The sequence below is a fragment of the Mastigoproctus giganteus genome, chromosome 2 (genome assembly GCF_048544385.1).
Source record: "Mastigoproctus giganteus isolate SK-2022 chromosome 2, ASM4854438v1, whole genome shotgun sequence".
Lineage (NCBI taxonomy): Eukaryota > Metazoa > Arthropoda > Arachnida > Uropygi > Thelyphonidae > Mastigoproctus > Mastigoproctus giganteus.
In genome coordinates this window covers 259,371,000-259,396,328 of record NC_143576.1, presented here as the reverse complement: position 1 = coordinate 259,396,328, position 25,329 = coordinate 259,371,000, and the positions used below count along the sequence as shown (strand labels likewise).

The following is a 25,329-nucleotide window of genomic DNA, read 5'->3' as shown; positions in this document are numbered from 1 at the left end:
TCTCAGAAAGAGGAAACCAAGTAATAGTAATAGTATTTGCCATATAGGGAAAGTTTTTACTTCATTGGCAAAAAAAAAAAAAAAAAAAAAAACCCAACCAGGTAGATAAGAAAACAGAAATTATATGCTTCCCTCCTCACATAGGTAAGTATCCAATTAACCTTTGAATTTATTCAAACTGTCAGCCTCAACTACCCTGCAAGGGCAACTTGTTCTAGCTATCATCAACTCGCTGACTAAAAGAAAACTTTCAAAAATTTGATCTAAATCTCAAGACTTATATGCAGTACTTTGGATTTGTCAGTGTTAAATTTCAGTTTTCACTTCTCAGCACTTCTAGATCTTGTTGCAACGGCATTCCCTGATTACTGCTGTTAATTACCCTGGCAACTTTCATATCATCTGCAAGCTTAGATATCATTAATAATTATCAATAATATAATATCAGTATAATATGTGGGGTCTAGATGCAAAACTTGCCAAGTCCGTTTCTTTTGTAATTGAGTTATGAGTGTTACATGAAACTTTGGTTAAAATTTATGAAATGCTACTTGAAAAAGCTGTAAATAACATTCGGTAAAGTTAAGTCCAGTATAAAATCTAATGTAAAATTTCATTTTAGATGCTAAACTCTACAAGTTCAACACTAGTTGAGGTTCAAAATTCGTCAAGTCCTCCATTACAAAAGAAATGGTTTTGGTGAGTTTTGCATCTGACCCCCCTCATATGTAATATAATATCAGTTATCAATGTCATTATTGTGCATACACACAGAATATTAAGCTTGATTGATTGGTTGGTTGGTTGGTTGGTTATTTATTAAGGTAATCAGTAATTTTTCCTTTAATTCTTTAGGTAATAGTAATGACTGTAACTGTGTTACCTATTCGGTTGGTCATGATGCTGTTATTCTTATCAGTAGCTTGGTTGTTTGCTGTGGTAGGACTTTTTGGTCTATCTCAAAATCAATTACGCCAAAAACCAATGTGTGGTTGGAGACGGTAGGTCTAGTTAATATATTTAATACCTAAAAAAATAAATTACATGTTAAAATTTAGTTAATTTTTTTTATTAGTTTCAGATGACATTTATTCTTGTAGGTCTTCCCTTTATAAATATTGCTATAAAAAAAAAGTATTTTGTTGTGAACATTAATTATAAATTTATTGCAGGTTTGGATGGTTTATTATCTGACAATCTGAAATATTTCAGAAAAGATTTATTAAAATAAATCTTTTCTGAAATTTGCTGCTAAATATTGAACTCATTATGGAGGCACTTCACAAGTTGCCTTCTTATTGTACTATGCCTTTTAAATAAAAATGCATTACCCCCAGTGGAGAAGTACATTGCTGTTTATTCAAAGTGTGCATGCATCAGTGCTGTTCCCTGTACCATGGTTGCAGTCCCTTTTGCAGTTTCTTAATGGAAAACTAGTTACTATTAATGACCTAACAACCCAGGAATTATCTGCAACATGTGATATGATGAATGACAGTAAACACATTAAATAAATAACAGTATAGTAGTGGCAAATGATGCAAGGAACCAATCTTAACTCATCTGTCTGTCCCCCTCTATGGCCCCAAACTAGCCACTTTCACAATGTGAGATGTATGTTTCAACACAGTTACTCTCTAACTGAAGGCAAATTTTTACACATCTATCCTGCAGACCTCCCTTTTCAATTTTTTTGTCCTCATGTCTTTTGTCCAAGAAAAAGTAAGGATGCCATCATTCAGTTTACTCAATCTATTTACAGCCTTAAATACGTCAATAAGGTCTCCTTGCAGGTGCAAAGTTTCCAAACACTGCAATTTGCAGAACTGGTCTCTTGTGGTAAGAGTGCCCTTATATGTCTTTGACTAATTTGGTTGTTGTTGTTGTTGTTGTTTGGTTTTTAGGAGCATTAGCAACTAAGGCCATATTGCTCCGGGGATATGCGGTGGTCATTCCCTGACCTTTCCGCATCCTCCGTATTTGGTGGCTCACGGGCTCGAACCCCGGTCTAATCAAGAAGCATGTGCTACGCACTGCTGCTCCTGCCCACCTGGCTACGGAGGCGCCGACTAATTTGGTAACTTATCACTGCACCTGTACCAACAGATATGCATCCTACTTAAAATGATCTTGCAGCCTAACCATTGCCTTATAAAATGGGATGATCACCTCCTGCTGGAAAAATTCCTGTATAATCATTGACAAAACTCCACGAACTGTCCAAACAGCTTGTTTGGGCTGTACAGAAAACTTCAAGTCAGACTGTACAATCATTCCTAGATCTCTTTTGTTCCACTGCTCTGAGTACGGTACCACCTAATTGGTATATGTTCTGAGATTACTACTTCCCATATGCAGTAACTTCCATTTATCAATGTTAAATCTCAAATTGCTATTTATTTCATTAGCATTAGTAGAGCCATATGATGCAAGAAAGCAAGCTTATATAGCATTAGTCAAAAAAAAAAAAAAAAACCCTTCCCTTCTCACCCATCCATTAAATTCAAATTACTGTCTTGTTCTGCCTTGAATTTATTTCAGCTGTCAACTACAACGACACATGGAAGTTTGTTCCAGCAATCAACCCCCTGCTGGCTAAAGGCAAATTTCTGCATATCTATTCTACAACTGTCCTTCCTCAATTTGAATCTATGCCCCCTTCAGGTTTGTAATCTGAGCAAGCAGAAGAATCCCGTCAACATCGAGCCTGCTCAAACCATTCAAAGCCTTATACACCTCAATCAAATCACCTCGCAGGTGCCTAGTCTCCAGATGCTGCAACTGGCAGAACTTAAGTCTTTCTTTGTATGAGCAACCCATTGTTCCATTCACCAATCTCATTGCCCTTCTCTGAACTGGTTCGAGCAACTCTACATCCTTTCTAAAATGAGACTTCCAGAACTGTGTACTCAAGGTGTGGCCTGACCATTACCTTATACAAGGGGATAATCACCTCCTTATCCCTGCTAAAAAAAACTTTTTGTATATCATTGACAAGACACCATGAGCTACTCTTGCAGGCAGTCTGCACTGCTCAGAAAACTTCATATCTGAATTCACAATTACCCCCAGGTCTTTTTCATTCTCTACCACCTTGAGTATAGCACCACACATTTGATACATTACTCTGGGGTTACTGCTACCAATAGGCAGTACTTAAATTTGTCAGTGTTAAACTTTAGTTTCATCTGGACTAAGGAAGAATCAATACAATGGAAGTACAAAGATTCTCCTCTGCCCAAAAAATGTGGGACACAACCTTCATCCAAAAATATGGTGCCCATAATCTTGCCAGCTGAAGTTTGTTCCAACAATCAACCACTTGCTGGCTGAAGGCAAACTTCCACATATTTCATTTATTCTGCAACAAATCCTTCCTCAATTTGAATTTATGCTTACTCATGTGTGTAGTCTCAGAAAGTGGAAACCAAGTAATAGTAATAGTATTTGTTTACTCAGGAAAGGTCCCCAAGGACCTTGCCTGAGAAAGCTCCAAGAAAGCTCTCATAATTATGGCTAAGGGTTTGCTTACTTCCTTTGCTGCCTCCAATATAACTGGATAGATCCTGTCCACCCCTGGTGCCTTCCTTATGTTTTACTTCAACAATTTCTCCTCCACTTTGCTCTCAGGTTGTTACAAAATCACTTAGCTCCCTGTTAGCATTTGATAAACTTCTGGCACTCCCCTCATTGAATAACTCCTCATTTGTGAATGTAGATGCAAAATACTCATTCAGTTTATCAGCTACCTGAGCATGATCATCAATAGTCACCCCATCTATGTTAAGTGGTCCAGTCTGATTCATCGCTTTCCTTCTGGAGTTTACATAAGTAAAAACTCTTTGCATCCTTTGCCAAAGATTTCTCATAATCTGCTTTCGCCTGCCTAACCTGCTCTACCTCATGAACTTCAGCTGTCCTCCAAGAGTCTTGAGAAGACAAAATATGCTGGCACAAGAGCCATTCAGAACTGATCAACTCAGATTCCACTGCTTTAACAGAACTACAAAATTGCTGAATGAAACCAACATTGATATCCTAAATGAAAACATTAATATCAAAAAAGAGCTACAAAGGTATTACAATCAAATTAATAGAGAATGAAAATAAATGACTAATTTAATAATAACAACAATAATAATACTATAAAGATAGGTTTACTTAGCTTTAAGTTTAAAAAGTGATTGACAAAAAAAAAAAAAAAAAAAAAAGGGATAACCATGAGATTATAATAACACAAATCAATCAGTGCAACTACTTTTTGTTAACTATCAAGAAAAGAAAACAACAAATGTTAGTAAAACATATTTCTCTGTTACCACAGCTTTGCTCAAATGCAAATCGCTTGTAACATATGATATGCATTGTATATGTTGTAAATTACCTTGTATATGTTGATCCCACTGTAGAGAATTTAAAAACTGTCTGAGACCTCTGTAGTCACCTTTAAGAAAGTAAAACTCCTTCCCTTTAGCATTGATGGTAGTTACATCTTTAAGTAATTCCCACATCAGTACATTGTGATCATTGTCACTCAGTGGTTCCTTTATCTGCAAAATCTTAATGCAGGAATAATCACTACTGATAATCAGATCAAGAGTATTACTCCCTCTGGTTGCCTCTTGATCATGTTGCTGTAGAAAACAGTCGTCCAATAAATCCACAAAAAGTCTTGCTAGTGTGCGATTGACCAACCCAAAAGTTCAAGTCAGTATCTGGAAAGTTAAAATCCCCCATTATATAAGACATTCTGATTTACTGGCCCCCTCTATTTCTCTGCACAATTGCTCATTATACTCATCAGATTCATTAGGCCTATAACACACACCTACTCTCATTTTTCCTTTCTCACTGCTTATTTCACACCAAACAGACTAACCACTGCATTTTCCACCAACATCAATTGGATGCTCTTCCTTAGATTTTGTGTTTCTTCAAAAAAAATCTTCTTCACACTTTCTTCATACCAAAAAATATATATACATTATGGCTGTATGGTATGTTTGCTTATGCAGCGTCCCTGATCCATAATTAATGTTATCTTCTTTTTTGCTACAATTACTCTCCACCCTCTACTGTTACTTATTTTCTTAATACTATTTAGTTCATATTGAGTTTTACCTCCTACTGAGTTAACTTATACAAATTTCGTATCTCCTATCAAGTTTAAATTATAACGTTACATTTGTAAAATCTAAGTAGTTATAATAACAATGAAAATTAATAAGGGAAATATATTATAGTATATATATATATATATATATATATATGTTTGACTATGCTATGCTATGTTTGACTATGCTAATGCTATGTTATGCTATGCTATACTATACTAAGCTAAGCTAATGCAGTAATACGTATTCCGTTATATATAGTGTGTAGTGTTTCATGTGTCCAGTATACTGTTTAATGTGTCCAGTTATGGAGACCACTCCTAAAAAGGCATCAAGCTTCTTGAAAGGATCCAAAGATAGGCATTGCACCTTGGGAGATCAGGAAAAGGGTGCGCCTATGAAGAAAGGCTTTGAATATAACACACACCTACTTTCTACCAGTCTGGGTGCGAGGTTAGTCTGTGCGGATGAAGCTCCTTGAAGCTCTTGGAAGAGAGAAGTTTTTCCTGATTTATTTTCTGATTTATTAGAAATTTGAATTTATGCTTACTCATGTGTGTAGTCTCAGAAAGTGGAAACCAAGTAATAGTAATAAACTGCTTAAATTGTCATATTAACTTATTTTCTAGAGTAGCTTTATATTCCTAGTTACGATACTTAGTTTAAAGTTTAACTTAGACAGAGATTTTGTAGGTATTACTTAGTATCGGTAACGGTATCAAATCCACGTGTTACAAATTGAATGAGAGGTCTTTTTTTTTTAACCAAATTTAGTCGATTTATTAACCAATTGTTATATCAAATTATCTTCTATAAGTAGTTTACAGACCTAGTCAGGATCCTTAGTTTATTCTAAATTGAAATAGCGAGATTTGGAAGCTAATCAATACTTACGAGTCCGTAGAAGTACCGTTCGAGAATTCCCGCCATTTTTACACGATAGCATAAGCTTAGTGTAGTATAGTGCATAATATAATATTGTCAATTAATCAGTATATCTATTAATCTTGATAAACTTTATTGTCAATTAAATTGTATTTTTAACTCTATATATACAAAGGGTACTAGGAAAGTTTTGCAATATGACGCAACAATGAATCACAGATTCATTGAAATGAAGCTGCTTGTTGCTGCATGTTGAGACATGTTCATACGTGCATAGTAGCCGCCCGCCAAGTCGATGGGCCCAGTTATTCATTAGTAGTGAGAGTGTCTGTAAAGTGCTTGCGATGGCATCGTGGTCACGAAATGAGATAAGGACAGTTTTGCGGTGTAATTTCGTGCGTGGTTTAACCATAGACCAGTGCTTAGAAGAAATGACTAGATGATGATTGTCCACATCGTACAACGATATTCAGGTGGTATAGAGAATTCCAAAGGGGAAATTTCACTCTGGAGGATTCTGAGAGGTCGGGAAGACCACGAACGTCAGTTACGGAGGAAAACGTTACTGCTGTGAGGAAAATGCTTGACGGAAACAGGCGAGTGACCTACCAACAGATAGAGGATACTTTGGGCCTAAATGCACCAGCAATTCGTTCGATTCTGCAAGATCATTTGCACGTGAAGAAACTTTGTTCTCTTTGGGTGCCGCATCAACTGACTGAAGAGCAGATGACACGACGTGTGACTTGGTGCCGGGAGATGTTAAAAAAGTTTGATAAGGGACAATCTCGGTATGTGAACAACATCGTGACAGGTTACGAGACTTGGCTGTACTATTACGATCTGCCGACCAAGGCTCAAAACAAAGTTTGGGTCTTTGATGATGACGACACACCCGTAATTGTCAGAAAATCCCGATCTGTAAAGAAGAAAATGATAGCTGTATTTTTCAAATCGAGTGGAATTGTGGAACGTGTCGTTTTGGACACGCAGAAGACAGTCACAGCTAAGTGGTATACTGAACAATGCCTGCCTAAAGTCATTCGATCTATGAAGAACCTGCGGCCAAAGTCAAGAATGGACACCTGGTACCTCCATGACGAAAATGCTCCAGCTCACCGCGCCAAAGCCTGCACCGAATATTTGACCACGACAGGACTGAAACTTCTCGAGCACCCTCCCTGGGTGTTAGGTCCAGGTTTTCAGTGTTAGGTCCAGACCTTGCTCCCTGCGACTTTGCACTGTTCCCGCATGTGAAAATGAAGCTAAAAGGGAGGCGGTTTTCCAGTGATGAGGATCTTCTACGGGCTTGGGACAACGAGTGTGCTTTACTCCCTAGTGAAACTTGGCAGAACTGGTTTAAAGATTGGTTTCGGAGGATGGAGAGGTGTATTGAATGTAGAGGAAATTACTTTGAAAAAATTAAATAAACAAAGCTGTATTGCAAAACTTTCCTAGTACCCTTTGTATATAACAACTTAATCGTAACAAATAATTAATACATAACTATAGTGGTACACGTGATACGGAAGTTGTATAAAGGGAACTCGTAGAAAACACTAGATACCGAAAAAAAAATATATAACATAACTGTTTTGGGATATAACTTAAGGATTTAATTTTTGTTTTGAAATTTTATTGAATTAAATCGGAATCATGACTCTGACCAGAGCAGCAAAGCAAAAGGCTCAAGCTAATGGGAGTGCTGTGGTTCGGGGAGAACTGAGGGGGGCAGTTGCCCTCTGAAACACAGTCTTTTAAAATGCACTGTTTGCTTGATGTTTGCGGAGCTGTCGGGTACGGGACATGATACTGCCAAGGGGGATGTCTTTGTGTGTGCAAGATGTAAGGAGTGCAAGGAAATCAGGCGACAACTCAGCGTTGTTATGGGCCTTTATGAGAGCTTGAAGGACAGGGTGGATGCCCTCGAAGGAAATAAATTGAGGGGCCCATCAAGCTCTCAGCTGCCCACATCAACGCCAGAGCTTGCACTTGGTCATCAGGCAACACAGAGGCAGCCCCCTAGGCAGAATGCACTGGTCCCACAGGAACTAGTAGTTGTTGGTGACTCTATTGTCAGGGAAACGGGGAACATGCTTTGTAAAAAGGATAGGTGGAATAGGACCAAGGTATGTCTGCCAGGGGCAAAGGTTGATGACGTTGTAGAGCAGATATCATCTTTTAAGGGCACAAAAGGTGATATAGTTGTACACTTTGGCACTAATGATATTAAGAGTAGGAGACCGGCGGAATTACTTAGCAAGTACAGGTCACTGTTGAAAAAAAGCCATGAATTAGGGTTGAATTTGAAAGTGTCTGCAATTCTGCCCAGACACGATAGGAGGGAGTATATGATGAGAGCCTTGTCGATCAATTCGGCCCTGGAGGGATTGTGCAAGGCTCAAGGGGTAGAATTTTTTTCAGCCTGGATTGTACTTGTTAACAGGAGAGATTGCTTCTACAGGGATGGGATACACTTAAATAGAAAGGGTGCAAGAATTTTTGCTGATGCTGTCGAGGCAGTGTTAGGTGGGTCGGAAAACTGCTAGTTGGAGGGGGGGGAATACAAGGACTAATAGATTAACAGTAGCCACTGGCAGAGGTGGAAGTGATTCTTGCACTGCTTCTATTGAAATGAGCAGAAGCCTGAAAAACAAGATGCAGGATATTTCAGAGACTGCTGGGAGTCATTGCGGTACAAGTAAACACATGGGTTGTGTTAGGGTAGCTAAGAATAGAAACAGGTGCATGTATACCTGCGTGTAGACCAATGCTAGGAGTTTGGTAAATAAATTTGATGAATTTGAGGTATTGTTCAAAACATCAAAGGCAGATATTGTTGGGATATCAGAGACGTGGTGTCACACAGATATAAGTAATGAGGAACTGGAATTTGGGGAATACAATGTGTATAGAAAGGATAGACAGGACAGGAGGGGAGGAGGGGTTATGCTGTTAGTTAAGAAACACATAAAGTCCAAGCCAGTCGACATCGATGGACAGGGCAGTGTCGAGTCAGTTTGGTGTGACATAAGCATAGGGAAATCAAAATTGAGAGTAGGAGTGTGCTATAGGCCTAATGACTCTGATGAGTATAATAAGATATTGTACAGGGAAATAGAGTGGGCCAGTAAATCAGAGAATCTTATAATGGGAGATTTTAATTTCCCAGATATTGACTGGAATTTGTGGGTTGGTCACTCGCACACTAGCAAGGCTTTTGCGGATTTATTGGATGATTGTTTTCTACATCAGCATGTTCGTGAGGCAACAAGAGGGAGCAATACTCTTGATCTGATTATCAGCAGTGATTCTTCATGCATTAAGAATCTGCAGATAAATGAACCACTAGGTGGCAGTGATCACAGTGTGCTGAAGTGGGATTTACTCAAGGAGGTAACTACCATCAGAGGTAAAGGGAAGGGTTTTTGTTTTCGTAAAGGCGACTATGATGGTCTGAGACAGTATTTAAATTCTATACAGTGGGATCAACTGATGATGTTACCAACAGCAAACTCAAAATGGGAAGCATTCAAGGAACTAATCTTGGAGGCTACCAGGCTTTATATACCAACTAAGAAATATTGTTCAAGGTTTAGGCCTAAATGGTTGTCAGATGAACTAATGAGACATGTGGCAGAGAAGAAAAATGCATGGGATACATACAAATGGGTGACATGGAAGCCTATGATAGATATAAGTTGGTTTGTAACCGCGTCACAAAGGAGATTAGGCAGGCAAAGGCAGACTACGAAAAATCCTTGGCAAAGGATGCAAAGAAAAACAGAAAAGAGTTCTTTACATATTTAAACTCAAGAAGGAAAGGGATGAATCAGATTGGTCCACTGGATATTGAAGGTTCAACAGTTAAGGATCCTGCTCAGGTGGCTAACAATCTGAACGAGTATTTTGCATCTACATTCACGCATGAGGAGTTATTCAGGAAGGAGAATGATGTAGGTAAAGTAAACATTGGCAGTGAGCTGGATGATTTTGTAATAACTGAGAGGAAAGTGGAGGAGAGATTGTTGAGGATAAACATAAAAAAGGCACCTGGGGTGGATGGGATCTATCCAGTTATATTAAAGGAGGCAGCAAAGGAAGTAAGCAAACCCCTAGCCATAATTATGAGAGCTTCTTTGGACTCAGGGGAGGTACCCATAGACTGGAGATGTGCAAATGTAACCCCAATTCACAAAGGAGGATCAAAGGCTGACGCAAGTAATTATAGACCTGTTAGTTTAACTTTTGTTCCAGGTAAATTAATGGAGGCACTGGTTAAAGAAGCACTGCAGGATCATCTAGACAAGAATTCAGTTATAGCTCAGATGCAACATGGTTTTGTTAAGGGCAGGTCTTGCCTGACCAATTTGATTGGATACTATGATGTAGTCACAAAAGAACTGTATGCAGGGAATAACTTGGATATTATATATTTGGATCTTAGAAAGGCTTTTGATACTGTTTCACATGGAAGACTGCTGCACAAATTGGAGCAGTGTGGCATTGGAGGCAAATTGCTGCTATGGATAAGGGGATGGTTGAGTGGCAGAAGACAGAGAGTGGTAATCAATGGACACTGCTCAACGTGGACTAATGTTATTAGTGGAGTTCCTCAGGGTTCAGTGTTGGGTCCGTTCTTGTTTTCGCTGTTTATGAATGATATTAATGATGGGATATCAAGTTTAATGTCCAAGTTTGCAGAATAATACAAAGGTTGGCAGGGTTGTTAAGGACACTACTGACGCTATGCTGCTGCAACAGGATCTGGAAAGGTTGAACAGATGGGCTGAGGGGTGGCAAATGAAGTTTAACATTGACAAATGTAAAGTACTACATATGGGAAACAGTAACCCCAGAGCAACGTATCAACTCTGCGGTACTACACTGACAGTGGTGGAGAATGAAAAGGACCTGGGGGTAATTGTGCAGGCAGATATGAAGTTCTCTGAGCAGTGCAGACGAGCTGCAATAGTAGCTCATGGTGTCTTGTCAATGATATACAGGAATTTTTCTAGCAGGGATAAGGAGGTGATTATTCCCTTGTATAAGGCAATGGTTAGGCCACATCTTGAGTACTGTATACAGGTCTGGAGGCCTCATTTCAAGAAGGATGTAGAGCTGCTGGAACGGGTACAGAGAAGGGCAACAAGATTAGTGAATGGAACAAAGGGTTGCTCTTACGAAGAAAGGCTTAAGTTTTGCAAATTACAGAGTCTGGAGACTAGGCACCGGCGAGGTGATCTGATAGAGGTGTATAAGGCTTTGAATGGTTTGAGCATGCTCAATGCCAATGGGATTCTTCATCGTGCTCAGAATAATCAGCTCAGAGGGCATAAATTCAAATTGAGGAAGGACGGATGTCGGATAGATGTGCGGAAATTTGCCTTTGGCCAGCGGGTGGTTGGTTGGTGGAACCGACTTCCATCACTTGCTGTTGAAGTTGATAGCCTAAACAAATTTAAAGCTCAACTGGACAGGTATTTCGAACGAACGGAGGGGTGAAATGGGAGTGTTGTGTGGTTTTTTTTTTTTTTTTTTTGGCTGATGCTGAATAAGCATGCTTTCTTGCATCATATGCCTCTGCTAATGCTAATATGTGGGCTGCATAGCTTGGAAACTAGACACTTTAGAGGAGATTTGATTGAAGTATATCAGGCTCTGTGAGGTGAAAATAAAAAGAATGAGGGGTAAATAATTCCCAAACTAGGGGCCATAAATTGAAATTACAGGAAATTAGATAGCAAGAGGTTTTATTTAAGCCAGTAAGTTGTTAATTATTGTAATAATTTGCCTCCATTCTTGGTTGAGGTGGACAGCTTTGGGTAATTCAGCCAGATAGATACTACATAGGATGCTCCTTCAGAATGGTTTGAACAGGCTGCAAGAAGTCAGAAATGTGGCAGCTATGTATTAATGCAGCAAAATAAAAGGTCTTACACTTGGGTAATAGCAACCCCAAAATAAATTATACACTTGGTGGGGTTGAATTAAAAACAGTAGAGGAAGAAAGGGATCTAGGAGTTATAATATGGGCAGATATTAAATTTTCCGAGCAGTGTAAACCGGCAGCCAGGAAAGCCCATCATGTCCTATTGATGATTTATTGAACATCATCCTGTAGAGATATGGAGGTTATAGTGCCACTGTATAAAGAAATTGCAAGACCACATTTGGAATACTGGGTTCAAGTATGGTGACCTAATCCGAAAAAAAGACATTGAGCTTCATAAAAGGGTCCAAAGGTGAGAGGTGCCTCTGTAGCCAGGTGGTCAGGAGCAGCAGTGCGTAGCACACGCTTTTTGATTAGACCGGGGTTCGTGCCTGTGACCAAATACAAAGGATGTGGAAAGGTCAGGGAATGACCACTGCATATCCTGGGAGCAATATGGCCTTAGTGGCTAATGCTCATAAAAAAAAAAAACCAAACCAAACCAAAGGTGAGAACTCACATGGTAAGATCTGCTAAAGAGTGACCATATGAGAAAGACTCCATATATGGTGTCTGTATTGGTTTCAGAGCTTAGCAACCAAGCACCTTAGAGGTGACCTAATTGAAGTTTATAAGGCTCTAGTGGGTAGAGAATTCCACACTGTTATAGAGAATTCCAGAACTAGGGGGCATAAATTCAAATTACAGAATAAGAAATTTAGACTAAATTGTAGGAACTTTTCTTTTAGCCAGGGAGTCATTGATTTCTGGAACAGGTTGCTTTCAAAAGTAGTTGGGGTTGACAGTTTGAATGAATCCAAAGGTCTACTGGATAGTTACCTATGTGAGGAGGGAAGCAAATAAATTGTATTTGCTTATCTACTTGGGTTTTTTTTTTTTTCTTTTGTTTCTTCTGGCCGTGCATTAAAAGCCTGTGGCTTTCTTGCACTAAAAAAGTTAAGTGCAGCCATTATCAACCCACTGCAGGATGGAAGCCTCCTCCTCAACAATTCATGCTGAGGGAAATGGACCATAATCTGCCACGCTGGTCCAGTGCGGGTTGGCAGATTGACCGTATTCAGCAGTCAGGGGGTTGAACCCCGGTCTACTCAAAGAGCGTGTGCTACTGCACACACACCGCTCCTGCCCACTCGGCTATGGAGGCTCCTTTCTTGCACTATGTAGCTTTTACTACATAAGGAGTCCATTTTTTTTTTTAATGGTGCATCAAAACCCCAGATCTTTTTTGTACTATGCGGCTAATATTAATACACTAATTACTTCTCTGATGCTTGCTGTTTGAATTTGCAGCTGGTAGCATCAGTTGGTCCCACTAAAAGGAATTTAAAAAATATCTGAATCTCTTGTAGTCACTTTGAAAGCAAAATCCCTTCCCTTAACCCATGATAAAAGATATAGCTTTAAATACATTCCTCAACAAGAGGAGTCACATGAGTATTGCTTTCCTCTTGCTGTGGTTCATCACAGAATAAGTAAATACGTCGGTTGTATTAGGATAATACAACCGACGATAAAACTAAGAGTAAGAACATGTGCATGTATACTTGCATGTACACTAATGTTAGAAGTACGGTAAATAAATTTGATGAATTTGAAGTAATCTGCATTTGATGACTTTGAAGATTAAGTCGTCATATGCAGACAATGTAGGAATAGCAAAGATGTGGTGTCACTTAGTCCACGGACTGGAGATGTGCAAATGTTTCCCCAATTCACAAAGGGGGATTGAAGAGTGACACAAGTAATTACAGACCAGTCAGTTTAACTTCTGTTCCGGGTAAAATAATGGAGTCACTGGTTAAAGATGCATTGCAGGATTATCTAGACAAGACTGCAGCAATAATTCAGACACAGCATGAGTTTGTTAAGGGAAAGTCTTGTCTGACAAATTTGATTGGTTATTATGATGTGGTTACAAAGGAACTGGATGCAAAAAATAATTTTGATATCATATACTTGGATTTCAGGAAAGCTTTTGACACTGTTGCATATGGAAGACTACTGTACAAATTGGAGCAGAATGGTATTAAGGGTAAGTTGCTACAATGGATAAAAGGATTGTTGAGTGGGAGAAGAAGGGGTGCTGCTCTTTTTGGACTAATGTTATTAGTGGAGTCCCACAGGATTCGGTGTTGGATCCACTGTTGTTTTGTATATTTATCAATAATATTTATGAAGGTATATCAGGCTTAGTATCGAAGTTTGCAGATGATACAAAGGTTGGCAGGGTTGTTAATGACAGTAATGGCGGTGTGTTACTGCAACAGGATCTAGAAAATTTGGGCAGATGGGCTGAGAAGTGGCAACTGAAGTTTAACATTGAAAAATGCAAAGTACTGCATATGGGTAGAAGTAACCCCAGAGAAATGTACCAACTGTGTGGTACTACACTTAAGGTGGTAGAAAATGAAAAAGACCTGGGAGTAATTGTGTAGTCAGATATGAAGTTTTCTGATTGTTTGTTTGTTTGTTTGTTTGTTTGTTTTGTTTTTTTAGGAGCATTAGCAACTAAGACCATATTGCTCCGGGATATGCAGTGGTCATTCCCTGACCTTTCCGCATCCTCCGTATTTGGTGGTGATGGGTTCGAACCCCGGTCTAATCAAGAAGCGTGTGCTACGCACTGCTGCTCCTTCCCACCTGGCTACGGAGGCACCAAGTTTTCTGAACAATGCAGACAGGCTGCCAGGGCAGATCATGGGGTGTTGTCAATGATATACAGGAATTTTGCTAGCAGGGAAAAGGAGGTGATTGTCCCTCTGTATAAGGCAATGGTCAGGCCATGCCTTGAGTACTGCGTGCAGGTCTGGAGGCCTCATTTTAGGAAGGATGTAGATTTGCTTGAGTGTGTACAGAGAAGGGCAACAAGATTGGTGAGGGGAATGAAGGGATCCTCTTACCAGGAGAGGCTTAGGTTCTGCAAATTGCAGCAGCTGGAAACTAGGCACCTGCGAGGTGATCTGATTGAGGTGTATAAGGCCTGGAATGGGTTGAACACACTGAATTCTGATAGGATTCTTCCACTTGTTCAGATTACGAACCTAAGGGGACATAAATTGAAGAACAGATGTAGAATAGATGTGCGGAAATTTGGCTTTAGCCAGCGGGTGGTTAATTGCGGGAATAAACTTCCATCTGTCATTGTGGAAGTTGATAGGTTAAATAAATTTAAGAAGGAATTGGACAAACATTTAGAGGGGATTGTTTTGTAATTTTTTTTTTTTTTTTTTTTTTTTTTGGCTGATGCTGCATAAGTTCATATACATGCTTTCTTGCATCACATGCCACTACTACTACTTAGTTACCGTTTGCTTAAATCACATGGAAAAGGCACATGTAGACTGGAAGATTATTTAAACTTTTTCACAGTGGTGAATTTAGTCTAGGGTGAGGATTGGAAGCTTTTTCTCTCTTGGAAACTGTGCCAGAAATATTACTATAGTGAAATCCCATTACATTGAATACTGTTTTAAAAAATTTTAATGTAACAAAAATATTTCTAGGTCCCAGCCAACTTGTCTTATTAGGGTTTTGTCAGTGTCGTTTCAGTGAAATAGTGTTGATAAAAAGTGAAGTACAGTGAACCTTTGCTCACATGACCTAAGGCAATCGGTGCCTTTCAAATTGCCTTGTATATTTGCTTATTACGGGCTTGTCAAATACTGTATGAATGTCTTTGTTCAAAGTTTCTTTGCTTACCCAAATTTGAATTTCTTAGAATAATGTCATGTGTATTAGAATGCCATGGCTGTGGCTTTTTTTCCCACTTAACTGGCTTAAAATATTTGCATTTGCTACAAATATTGTATATGATGTGAAGGTCATAATTGTTATTGAGATTTAAGTGTTCAGCAACTGAGGTCATAATAGTGCACCAGGTAATAGTAGTGTAGTCTCTTCAATTTAGTAAACAAAAAGGAAAGGTTTTTTTTTTGTAATTTATGACATAAAAATGAGTTCTGTATTGAAATATTAACAGGGTATTATTATTAATAATAATGTAAAGTTTAAGCATTAATAGGGTATTATTAATAATAATAATAATATCCTATTAATGCTTAAACTTTACGTTAATATTGTAATAGGTAAGGAGGAACACTTTACTTTAGTGTTCCTCCTTACCTATTACATTACCTTACCTATTGTATACTTATACCTTACCTATTAGTAAGGAGGAACACTTAGTGTTTCTCTTTACTTTGCATTAAAAAATTTATATTGATTTTATATATATATATATATAGATAGATAGATAATTTGTATTAATAATTTAAAATTTTTATCCAGACATTACCTGAAACCATTAATTTGCTTCAATCTGCGACTGATGTTTATAATTGGGGGATGGCATTGGGTGAGAGTAAAAGGCAAACAGGCCTCTCCTAAAGAAGCTCCTATCCTTATCCTTGCTCCTCATTCCAGCTTATTTGATGTACTAGCTGTTATATTTTTGGGTGCTCCTTCAATAGTGGCCAAATCAGAAGCTAAAAAAACTCCTTTCTTTGGAAGTAAGCTCTACTAATTATTAATTACTAATTTTAATATAATATGAATTTTTTTTTGGATTTTAAAATATGGTGATTGGTAGCTTAACATTAACATTCGATTTGACTTATCTTAACAATTTCTATAGGAAATGGTGAATGGAGAAATGGTTATGGCTTATTTAAATATAAATGGAACCTCAGCTTTTAGAATTGCTTTGCTAAATGGAATGCTTTTGACACTTTCAGTTTTAATTATACCATTCCATTACAAAAAAAGGACATTCTTTTTACACAACTAATCACTTAGTTGGTCTTAAGTGACCTGTTAGATTTTTGTACTCCCTTCCCCCCACTAATACTTGGTATGCTATGGATTTTTTCTGAATAGTGTGTGAGATAAAAAAAATAAATTTGATTTCGTCATGACAGATGGTGATAATACTGCTTTCAGCCACTAACACATAGCATGTGCTCACATGTTCAAAGCAGCATAAAGTGGCATCTGACTCTCACTCATAGTGTAAAACAGAGGTTATCATCAAATTTCTGATAAAAGAAAAAGTGAAATCAGCTGAAATTCTCTGTAGGTTAAGGGTGCAATTTGGGGAAGAGCCTATATCATGTGCAAGTGTGTATGATATGTGCAACAAGTTTTCCAAAGGCCATGAAACCAATGGCTGTTATGTATGTGCATTTGGAAAACAGTTGAATTTTAGTGTGTGATGTTTGATCAGTTTCCATAAATGTAGAAATTGTTAGAGGCAGTTATTTTTTAAACAACAAGGGCAACACTGCCCTTGTTGTTTAAGAAAGTGTATGCGTGGTGATCCCAGTCATATTGTTTGATCAGAAGACCCAGCAAATGTCCTGTTTGCACGAATCTGAACTTGTTTGAACCAGAATTAAAGAACTTTTCTGCTGGTAATAGTGACTTAAGATGAGACATTGGTATGTTTCTCTTTAGAATCCCCTCGACGTGGGCACCTGTACGTGGTGAGGGGACCTCCCAGTGACGCTGCTGGACTTCCAGACTAGCATCACTGGGATCCAACGCCCACAGCCCAGGTTCCAGGCTTACATCAATGGAATCCGGCGTGTTTGCCGTGCGCTGCGACCCGTGGAAATTCGGAAAGGGGGATCCTGGTGGTTGAGGGGCCCAGCTTCAATACACCACTTTGGCTCCTGCTTCGACAAGACGGGTGGTCCTGGAAGGCCCGGCTAGGATCAATCGGCTAGTAGGCTCGCCTGCGAGGGTCAACTGTGTCAATGCCACGCCCCTACCCTCATGGTCCGAGGGACAGGATTCAGGCTGGCGGCGGTGCGGATATAGTGTCTGGGTAGCCCTGGCGTCCCACTCCCGAGCGCATTTATTGCATGCCGGGTAGTGGGCGTCCCTTTGGGCTCCGTGGTGGGTGAGGAGTCCGGGCACTGAACAATTTAATAAACTCCATGAATCCTGATAAACTAACTTCTTCAGGGGCCCCAACCCGGTCCCTATCTGAAACCATTGACAAAGATCCAGACAGCATTATTGCTAATAAGAGGCAGCGAACCGAACTACCATCAGGGCCAGTCCCAAGGTTCTTAATTATGCACTCCACGAATGAAAAACCGATTGGAAAAATGTCACCCTTTTTTATCCAAAAAGGGTTGGATGGGTTAGCAGGTTCACCCAAGTCAGTTAAGAGGCTCCGTTCTGGGGACCTCTTGATTGAAACAAAAAATGACAGGCAGTCTGAACATCTACTCCGAGTAACATCAATCGGAGGAATCCCTATAACAGTGACACCACACAGAACACTCAATTTATCGAGAGGTGTCATTTCGGAGTGGGACCTTCTCGACGTAACCGAGGAGGAAATCTGCTCCGAATTAAAACCGCAGGGAGTTACTGCCGTCAAGAGAATTACTGCGCGAAGGGATGGAAAAATTGTTAAAACCAGGAACGTTATCCTGACTTTTAACTCTCCTAAACCTCCTGACGAGATTAAAGCTGGATACATCAACTGTTCAGTGCATCCATACGTTCCAAACCCTTTACGGTGTTTTAAATGCCAGAAGTATGGACATTCTCAAATGGCCTGCCGTGGAGTCCTTGCATGCGCTCGATGCGGTGCAAAGGACCACGAAACAACAGCATGTTCAGTCGCAAAACCCACCTGTATTAACTGTGAAGGCGAACACCCGGCCTACTCACGAGCATGCCAGAGGTGGAAAGAAGAAAAAGAAATTCAACGGCTGAAGGCAGAGCTAAATATATCATACCAGGAGGCAAGGAAATCGGTCAAACCCCTGAATATCAACAAACCTACCTACGCCCAGAAGGTAACAGGGAGATGTTCCATCGGAACTCAGACGGACATGACCATTCCTCCAAAGGAGTCTTTCACTCCCATCGCGCGGTATCTCTTAAGTTCTCAAAAACCTGCACAAAAGGACCATTCAGCTGTCACTCCTATATCAGTACCTCCTAATGCTCCACAAGTAACAAAGGTAGTTATGAAAGAAAAGAATAAGAAAGGGGAAGTCCCCCCTATTACCCAAGAAAAGATGGATGTCGAGCAGAAGGAGGTACCCGAAGATTCAGTCTTGGAACTCTTTGCGGAGGAGGAAATGGACACGGGACAGCGTCCATTCTTCCCCAAAAAAGATAAATCCAAGACTGATAAAAGTAAGCCCTCAGCACCTCGGAAGCCACCTGATGGACCCACCAAACCAAAATAATGGCTAAATTCCTACAATGGAATTGTCGTGGATTCCGGCGAAATATTGATGACATCAAGACCCTCCTGCAAAAGCACGAGCCAGTTTGCTTTTGCTTCCAGGAGACATATCTAAAGGCAAATGATGATCCAACCATGCACAACATCACATTTTTTCGAAAGGATAGAATTGCGGATGGCTCTGTACATGGGGGAGTGGCTATCCTTGTGGGTAACCAGACCCCAGTGCAGCCCTTGCTAATTACAACCAGCATAGAGGCTGTTGCAATTCGCCTTTCAGTGGGATTTTTAATAACTGTGTGCTCCATTTATTTGCCACCTGGGACTGACATCACCCAGGCAGACCTTGATGATCTTCTAACGCAGCTGCCTCCCCCTTTCTTACTTCTCGGGGAGTTTAAAGGACATAACACCCTGTGGGGTAGTGCTAACATCAATGGAAGGGGACGAGTCATAGAGCGTATGCTCAATGACAATGACCTTTCCCTTCTAAATACTGGAACAAACACCTTCTTCCACATGCCTACCCGTACTTTTTCTGCCATTGATCTCTCTATCTGCTCCCCTTCTCTACTCCCTTCACTCACTTGGGAAGTGGAGGAGAATCCATACGGAAGTGATCACTTCCCTGTGATAACCTCGTTACACAGTGGGAGACCATGTCTTCCCTTCAGGTTACCACGGTGGAAGATTGATCAGGCTGACTGGACTGCCTTCTAACATCAGGCAATTTTTGATCTTAGCACGGTCAGTCAAGAGCCTATCAATGATACAGTTAAGTACATCACAGAACATATTGTCCAAGCAGCTGCGAATGCTGTTCCAAAAACATCTGCCCGGTTTCCACCATTTCCCAAACCTTGGTGGAATTCACAATGCACAGCAGCAAAAAAGGCTCAAAACAAAGCGTGGGGGATATTTCGCCGATATCCTACCACGAACAACCTTATAGCCTTCAAATGTGCACGAGCCAAAGCACGCTACATCCGTCGTCAGATTCAAAAGGAATCGTGGATCCGTTTTACATCATCTGTTAACCAGTCTACCAACTCTAAGGTAGTCTGGGATAAAATCCGGAAAATGAAGGGAAAATATACATCCCACCCTTCTTCAATCCTAGATTATAATGGATGCGCTATTGCAGATCCAACTGCAATAGCCAATGCTCTTGGGGAAACATTCTCTAACATCTCTGCAACATCTTCGTATTCCCCAGAGTTCCTGGTCCTGAAATATAAAATCGAAAAACAGGCACTTAACTTTAAATCTAAGAGCATTTATCCCTACAACGGGGATTTCACTATTCAGGAACTGAAAAGAGCCCTCGCTCTTTCCAAAGCAAATGCCGTTGGACCAGATGGCATCCATTATGAAATGATTAAATATCTTTCACCAAAATCTATGGATTGTCTGCTCCTTCTGTATAACAGAATCTTTACTGAAGGGCAGTTTCCGGACTCCTGGCGAAAGGCAATCGTTCTTGCCTTTCCTAAGCCAGGAAAGGATCCAAAAGTCCCCACCAATTATCGTCCTATTGCTCTGACTAGCTGTTTGTGCAAAATCCTGGAGAGAATGGTTAATTCTCGTTTAATTTGGTATCTCGAAACAAATGACCTTCTCTCCAACATCCAGTGCAGCTTCCGAAGGAACCGGTCCACTTTGGACCATCTTATTAGATTGGAAGCAACCATCCGGGATGCTTTCCTAAAACGCGAACACTTGGTGTCGGTGTTCTTTGACATGGAGAAAGCGTATGACACAACTTGGAGAGTTGGCATCTTAAAAGATCTGCATAGCCTTGGCCTTAGGGGGCAACTCCCCATTTTTATTAAAAACTTTTTAGCCAATCGATCTTTCCAAGTTCGTGTGGGATCCTCACTCTCTCTCGTTCCTTCAGCCAAGAGGAGGGAGTACCACAAGGATCAGTATTAAGTGTCGCGCTTTTTGCCATCAAAGTCAATTCCATCACAGAACAACTTCCTCCAACTGTAAACTGTGCCCTCTATGTTGATGACTTTAGCATATTTTGTCGGTCATGCAACATGAGGGTTATTGAAAGACAACTGCAGAAAGCTATTGATCGCCTCAACTCCTGGGCTCTTGCTAATGGCTTCAGGTTCTCGCCGGAGAAGACCGTTTGCGTACACTTTTGTCGTAAGCATAATCTTCATCCTGAACCTGAATTAAAGCTCAGACAAAATGCAATTCCAGTAGCAGCGGACACAAAATTCTTGGGACTCGTATTCGATAAAAAGCTGACCTTTCTGGATCACATCCGTCAACTCCGCACAAAGTGCACAAGAGGGCTGAATATTCTGCGCTCTCTTTCCTCAACATCTTGGGGTGCGGATCGATGCACCCTACTACGCATCTATCGTGCACTTGTACGATCCAGACTGGATTACGGGTCCCTGGTATACAATTCGGCCAGAGACAGTGTACTTCGATGGCTGGATCCTGTCCATCATCAGGCTCTCCGTATCGCTATTGGAGCATTTCGAACATCTCCCGTCCAGAGCTTATACGTCGAAGCAAACGAACCACCGTTATCACTTCGACGTAAGCAGTTGTCTCTAAAGTACACCTTAAAACTGAAATCCCTGCCAGACCATCCTACGTGGCCATTCGTTTTTGAACCAAGATGGGAAAATTTGTACAACACCCGTAAGACTGCCAATCGTCCTTTTGGTATTCATCTCCAAGAGCTACTCAAAGAACTTAATATTAAGGTAGACAAGGTTGCCCAAACACCGAAGCAACCCCTTCCACCCTGGCATGCTCGTGTTCCAACATGTGACTTGTCCCTCAGAAATTGGGGAAAGTCGGACACTCCATCGTCTGTCTACCTGCAGCTTTATTCAGCACACCGAGCTGAACATTCTGACTTCGCGCCAGTTTACACAGACGGTTCGAAGTCGGAATCATATGTGGGATCTGCTGCTGTCTTTACAGACAGCACTACATCGGAGCAGATTCCCTCTGAATGCAGTATATTTACTGCAGAGCTGCATGCTATAGAGTTAGCCTTGGATCACATTAGTGAATGCCAATACCAACGGTTCATTTTATACTCCGATTCTCTCAGCGTGTTACAGGCTTTAATATCTGTAAGATATAATCCTCATCCAGTTCTGTCTAGTATTCAGCAGAAGATTCACTTCCTCCTCGGATGTGAATATGATATCCGCTTCTGCTGGATTCCCAGCCACATTGGGATTAGGGGAAATGATTTGGCTGACGCCGCAGCCAAATCAGCAATTCCCAGTAATAACCGCTGCCTGTCAGTCCCCTATACAGACTACAGGCAAATAATACACAAAAAGATATATTCCCAATGGCAGGATTCGTGGAATAGACAGACTGCAAATAAATTATATCGTATAAAGCCTGTTATTGAACCGTGGCAGTCTAGTCTGCGCAGGAATCGTAAGGAGGAAGTTGTTCTTGCCTGGACCCGCATAGGACACAGTCATTTAACTCATTCGTTTTTGCTGAGGGCTGATGACCCTCCTATGTGTGAGTCGTGTGGCACAATTTTAACGATCAGACACCTTTTAATTGACTGTCCAGATTTTAGCAGCACCCGTTTTACCCCTTTTAATCATCTGACTGAGCCTTATACACTCAGTCAGATTTTATCCGACAATGACAATGTGTCTGCGATTTTTAGCTTTTTGAAAGCAATAAAGGTTTTTAATCGTATTTAAAATTTATATGTTGTTATCTCTTTTATTGATTTATCTTTTTTATATATTTATTTTTAGATCTGGACATGGTGGCCTAATTAAATTAGGTCACTGAGATGTTAAATTTTTACCTGGTCTTGGCGCATTGTAGCCCTAGTTGCTAATGCGCCAATGAAATCAAATCAAATCAACTCTTTAGAATCAGAGAGGGTGGAACGATGATGCCACAAAAGATCAACATCGACCAAAAAATTCAAGACAGCCTTTAGTTGATAAGATTATGACATGTCTTTTGGGATCAGGAGGGGTTAATTCTTGTGAAATAAAATTTCTGCCAATTTGTGGAACAGTTAAATGTTCATTATTATGGAAAATTGCTTCTCAGTGATGTGCATACAGCAGTTTGCAATAAAAGACCCAAGAAACATTCAAAGGAAATCTGCTGCACAACAGTGCACATCCATGTGACAAATTTGACAGTGATAATTATAGTTCCTCCTTATAGTTTGGATATCCCCTCCCCCAAATGATTCACTTTTTTGGGCCAGTAAAGGAGTGCTTGGGAGAGGGAGTTAACGTGCATTGCACTGCTATGATTGTGAATTGGATTGCACTTGATTGGATTGCATTGGATTTGCTATTTAAAGCACTAGTATTAGTGCTTTTATTTAGCAAAAAAGAGTAAGTTTGGTGATTCTAGTATATATATATATATATATATGTGTGTGTGTGTGTGTGTGTATTTTTGTAAAAAAAAAAACCCAAGTTAACTTTGAACCACTAGTATACTGTATACAGGATGTTTCAAAATTGTATAGAATAAGTACAGGAGCATACTTCGACAGCTACAAATAAAAAAGATACCCTAAACAAATGATTTATAGAGCCCTTCACTTATAAATATTAATCATAAATTACAAAACTGTATGAAACAAAAAATTATGTTCAAATTTATGCCATAAAAATATGGGCTTTGTAAAATGAGCTTTAAACAGTACAAAGCATATCAACGAAAGCAAGTTGCTGGAGATTTCAGGGCCTGCTGTGAGTCATCAGGGAACAAGTAACTCCACGAGCTATGTTAAGGTAACTAAGAATAACAACAGGTGTATGTATACAGTGGCTGACAAAAAACTGTATCACCTTAAAAAAAAGTAACATTTTGTTTGCTGCTAAGCAAAGGTATTTCATCAGATAACGCTTCTGTTGTATCAGACGGTAATTGTAAGGTATTGCATCAGCCATTTCTATAAATGCGGATTTGGAAGGTATATGTTCTCATTAGTATCCTGTTTTGCAGAGGTGTAAGCATGGCTCCATATGTTCAGTTGACACCAAGAAAGAAAAGTGTAGCTGTTGCTCTGTCCCAGGAAGAGCTTTCTACGTGTGCTATTGCTGATAAAATAAGCTGCAACCAATCAACAGTATCCCAGGTGCTGAAATTAAAGCATGAAAACGGTGATGTGAAGAGAAGACCTGGATCAGGCTGTAAGAGAGTGACTACGCTTTCCCAAGATCGATATTTGAAATGGCTATGCCTTCCTAATCACCATGCTAGTGCTCCTGATCTAAAACTGGGCTTTGAGGTGGGTGGCCTCTGGTGTTGAAACAAGTGCACAAACTATCCAAAGACAGCTTTCGGAATGTAGTCTGTGTGCCTATTGGCTGAAGAAGAAGCCTTTGTTGACCCAACAAATGAGGAAGAAGCGACTTGCTTGGGCTAAAACGCATGTTTCATGGATTAAGAGCAATGGTACACTGTCATCTTTTCTGACAAATCGAAATTCAACCAGCATGGCTCGGATGGGAAGCGATATATCAGAAGACAAAAATTGGAGGCATAACAACCTGACTGCATAATACTGACTGTAAAGTTCCCTGCCTGTCAGATCAGATGGTCTGGGGATGCATAACAAGCAAAGAGGTGGGGTGAATTAAGTTTATTAATGGAACAGTGAATGCAGAAACCTACACTGCTATCTTGGAGGAGTGCCTGAAACTCGTTATTAGGAATCACCACATAGACGTCCAAAACTTTATTTTTAACAGGGCTCAGCACCTTGCCATACAGCAAATTTGGTAAGCTTTATGCTATTTAGATTTAATGATGAGTTTGTCTTCTTGTCTCGCAAGGCTTAAAACTTACTTATACCAATGTTTTTCCTCATTTTTCTCCCTTAAGGTGCAGTCATACCTCAAAAATGCTGGATTACAGTGTTGGACTGGCCCGGCAACAGTGAAGATTTGAACCCTATTAAAAATTTCTGGTACATAATCTCATCTAAAATTGCTCTGAAAAAGCCAACAAGTAAGATTCAGCTGCAGGAGAGCATTGTAAGGGTGTGGTACCACAAAATTGGGCAATGGTTTATAAAGAAGTTGATTAACTCTACATCAGATCATTGCAGCCCGAGAAAATGTGTGGAAATTTTTCTCATCGTGGTTTGTGCTTGTTAATGGAAGATACTGCTTGTACAGGGA

At 40.0% G+C, this 25,329-nt stretch overlaps 1 protein-coding gene across 2 annotated transcripts in view; it reads left to right on the top strand.

The window, feature by feature from the left end:
* LOC150090421 (lysophosphatidylcholine acyltransferase 1-like) overlaps positions 1–25,329 on the top strand; it is a 347,274-nt gene that overhangs the window by 79,549 nt on the left and 242,396 nt on the right. For both annotated transcript variants that reach the window (XM_090369114.1, XM_090369115.1), the window contains exons 4-5: positions 856–1,001; positions 16,240–16,460. In XM_090369114.1, the coding sequence (XP_090225240.1) occupies positions 856–1,001; positions 16,240–16,460 (367 nt within the window). The remainder of the gene's footprint in view (positions 1–855; positions 1,002–16,239; positions 16,461–25,329) is intronic.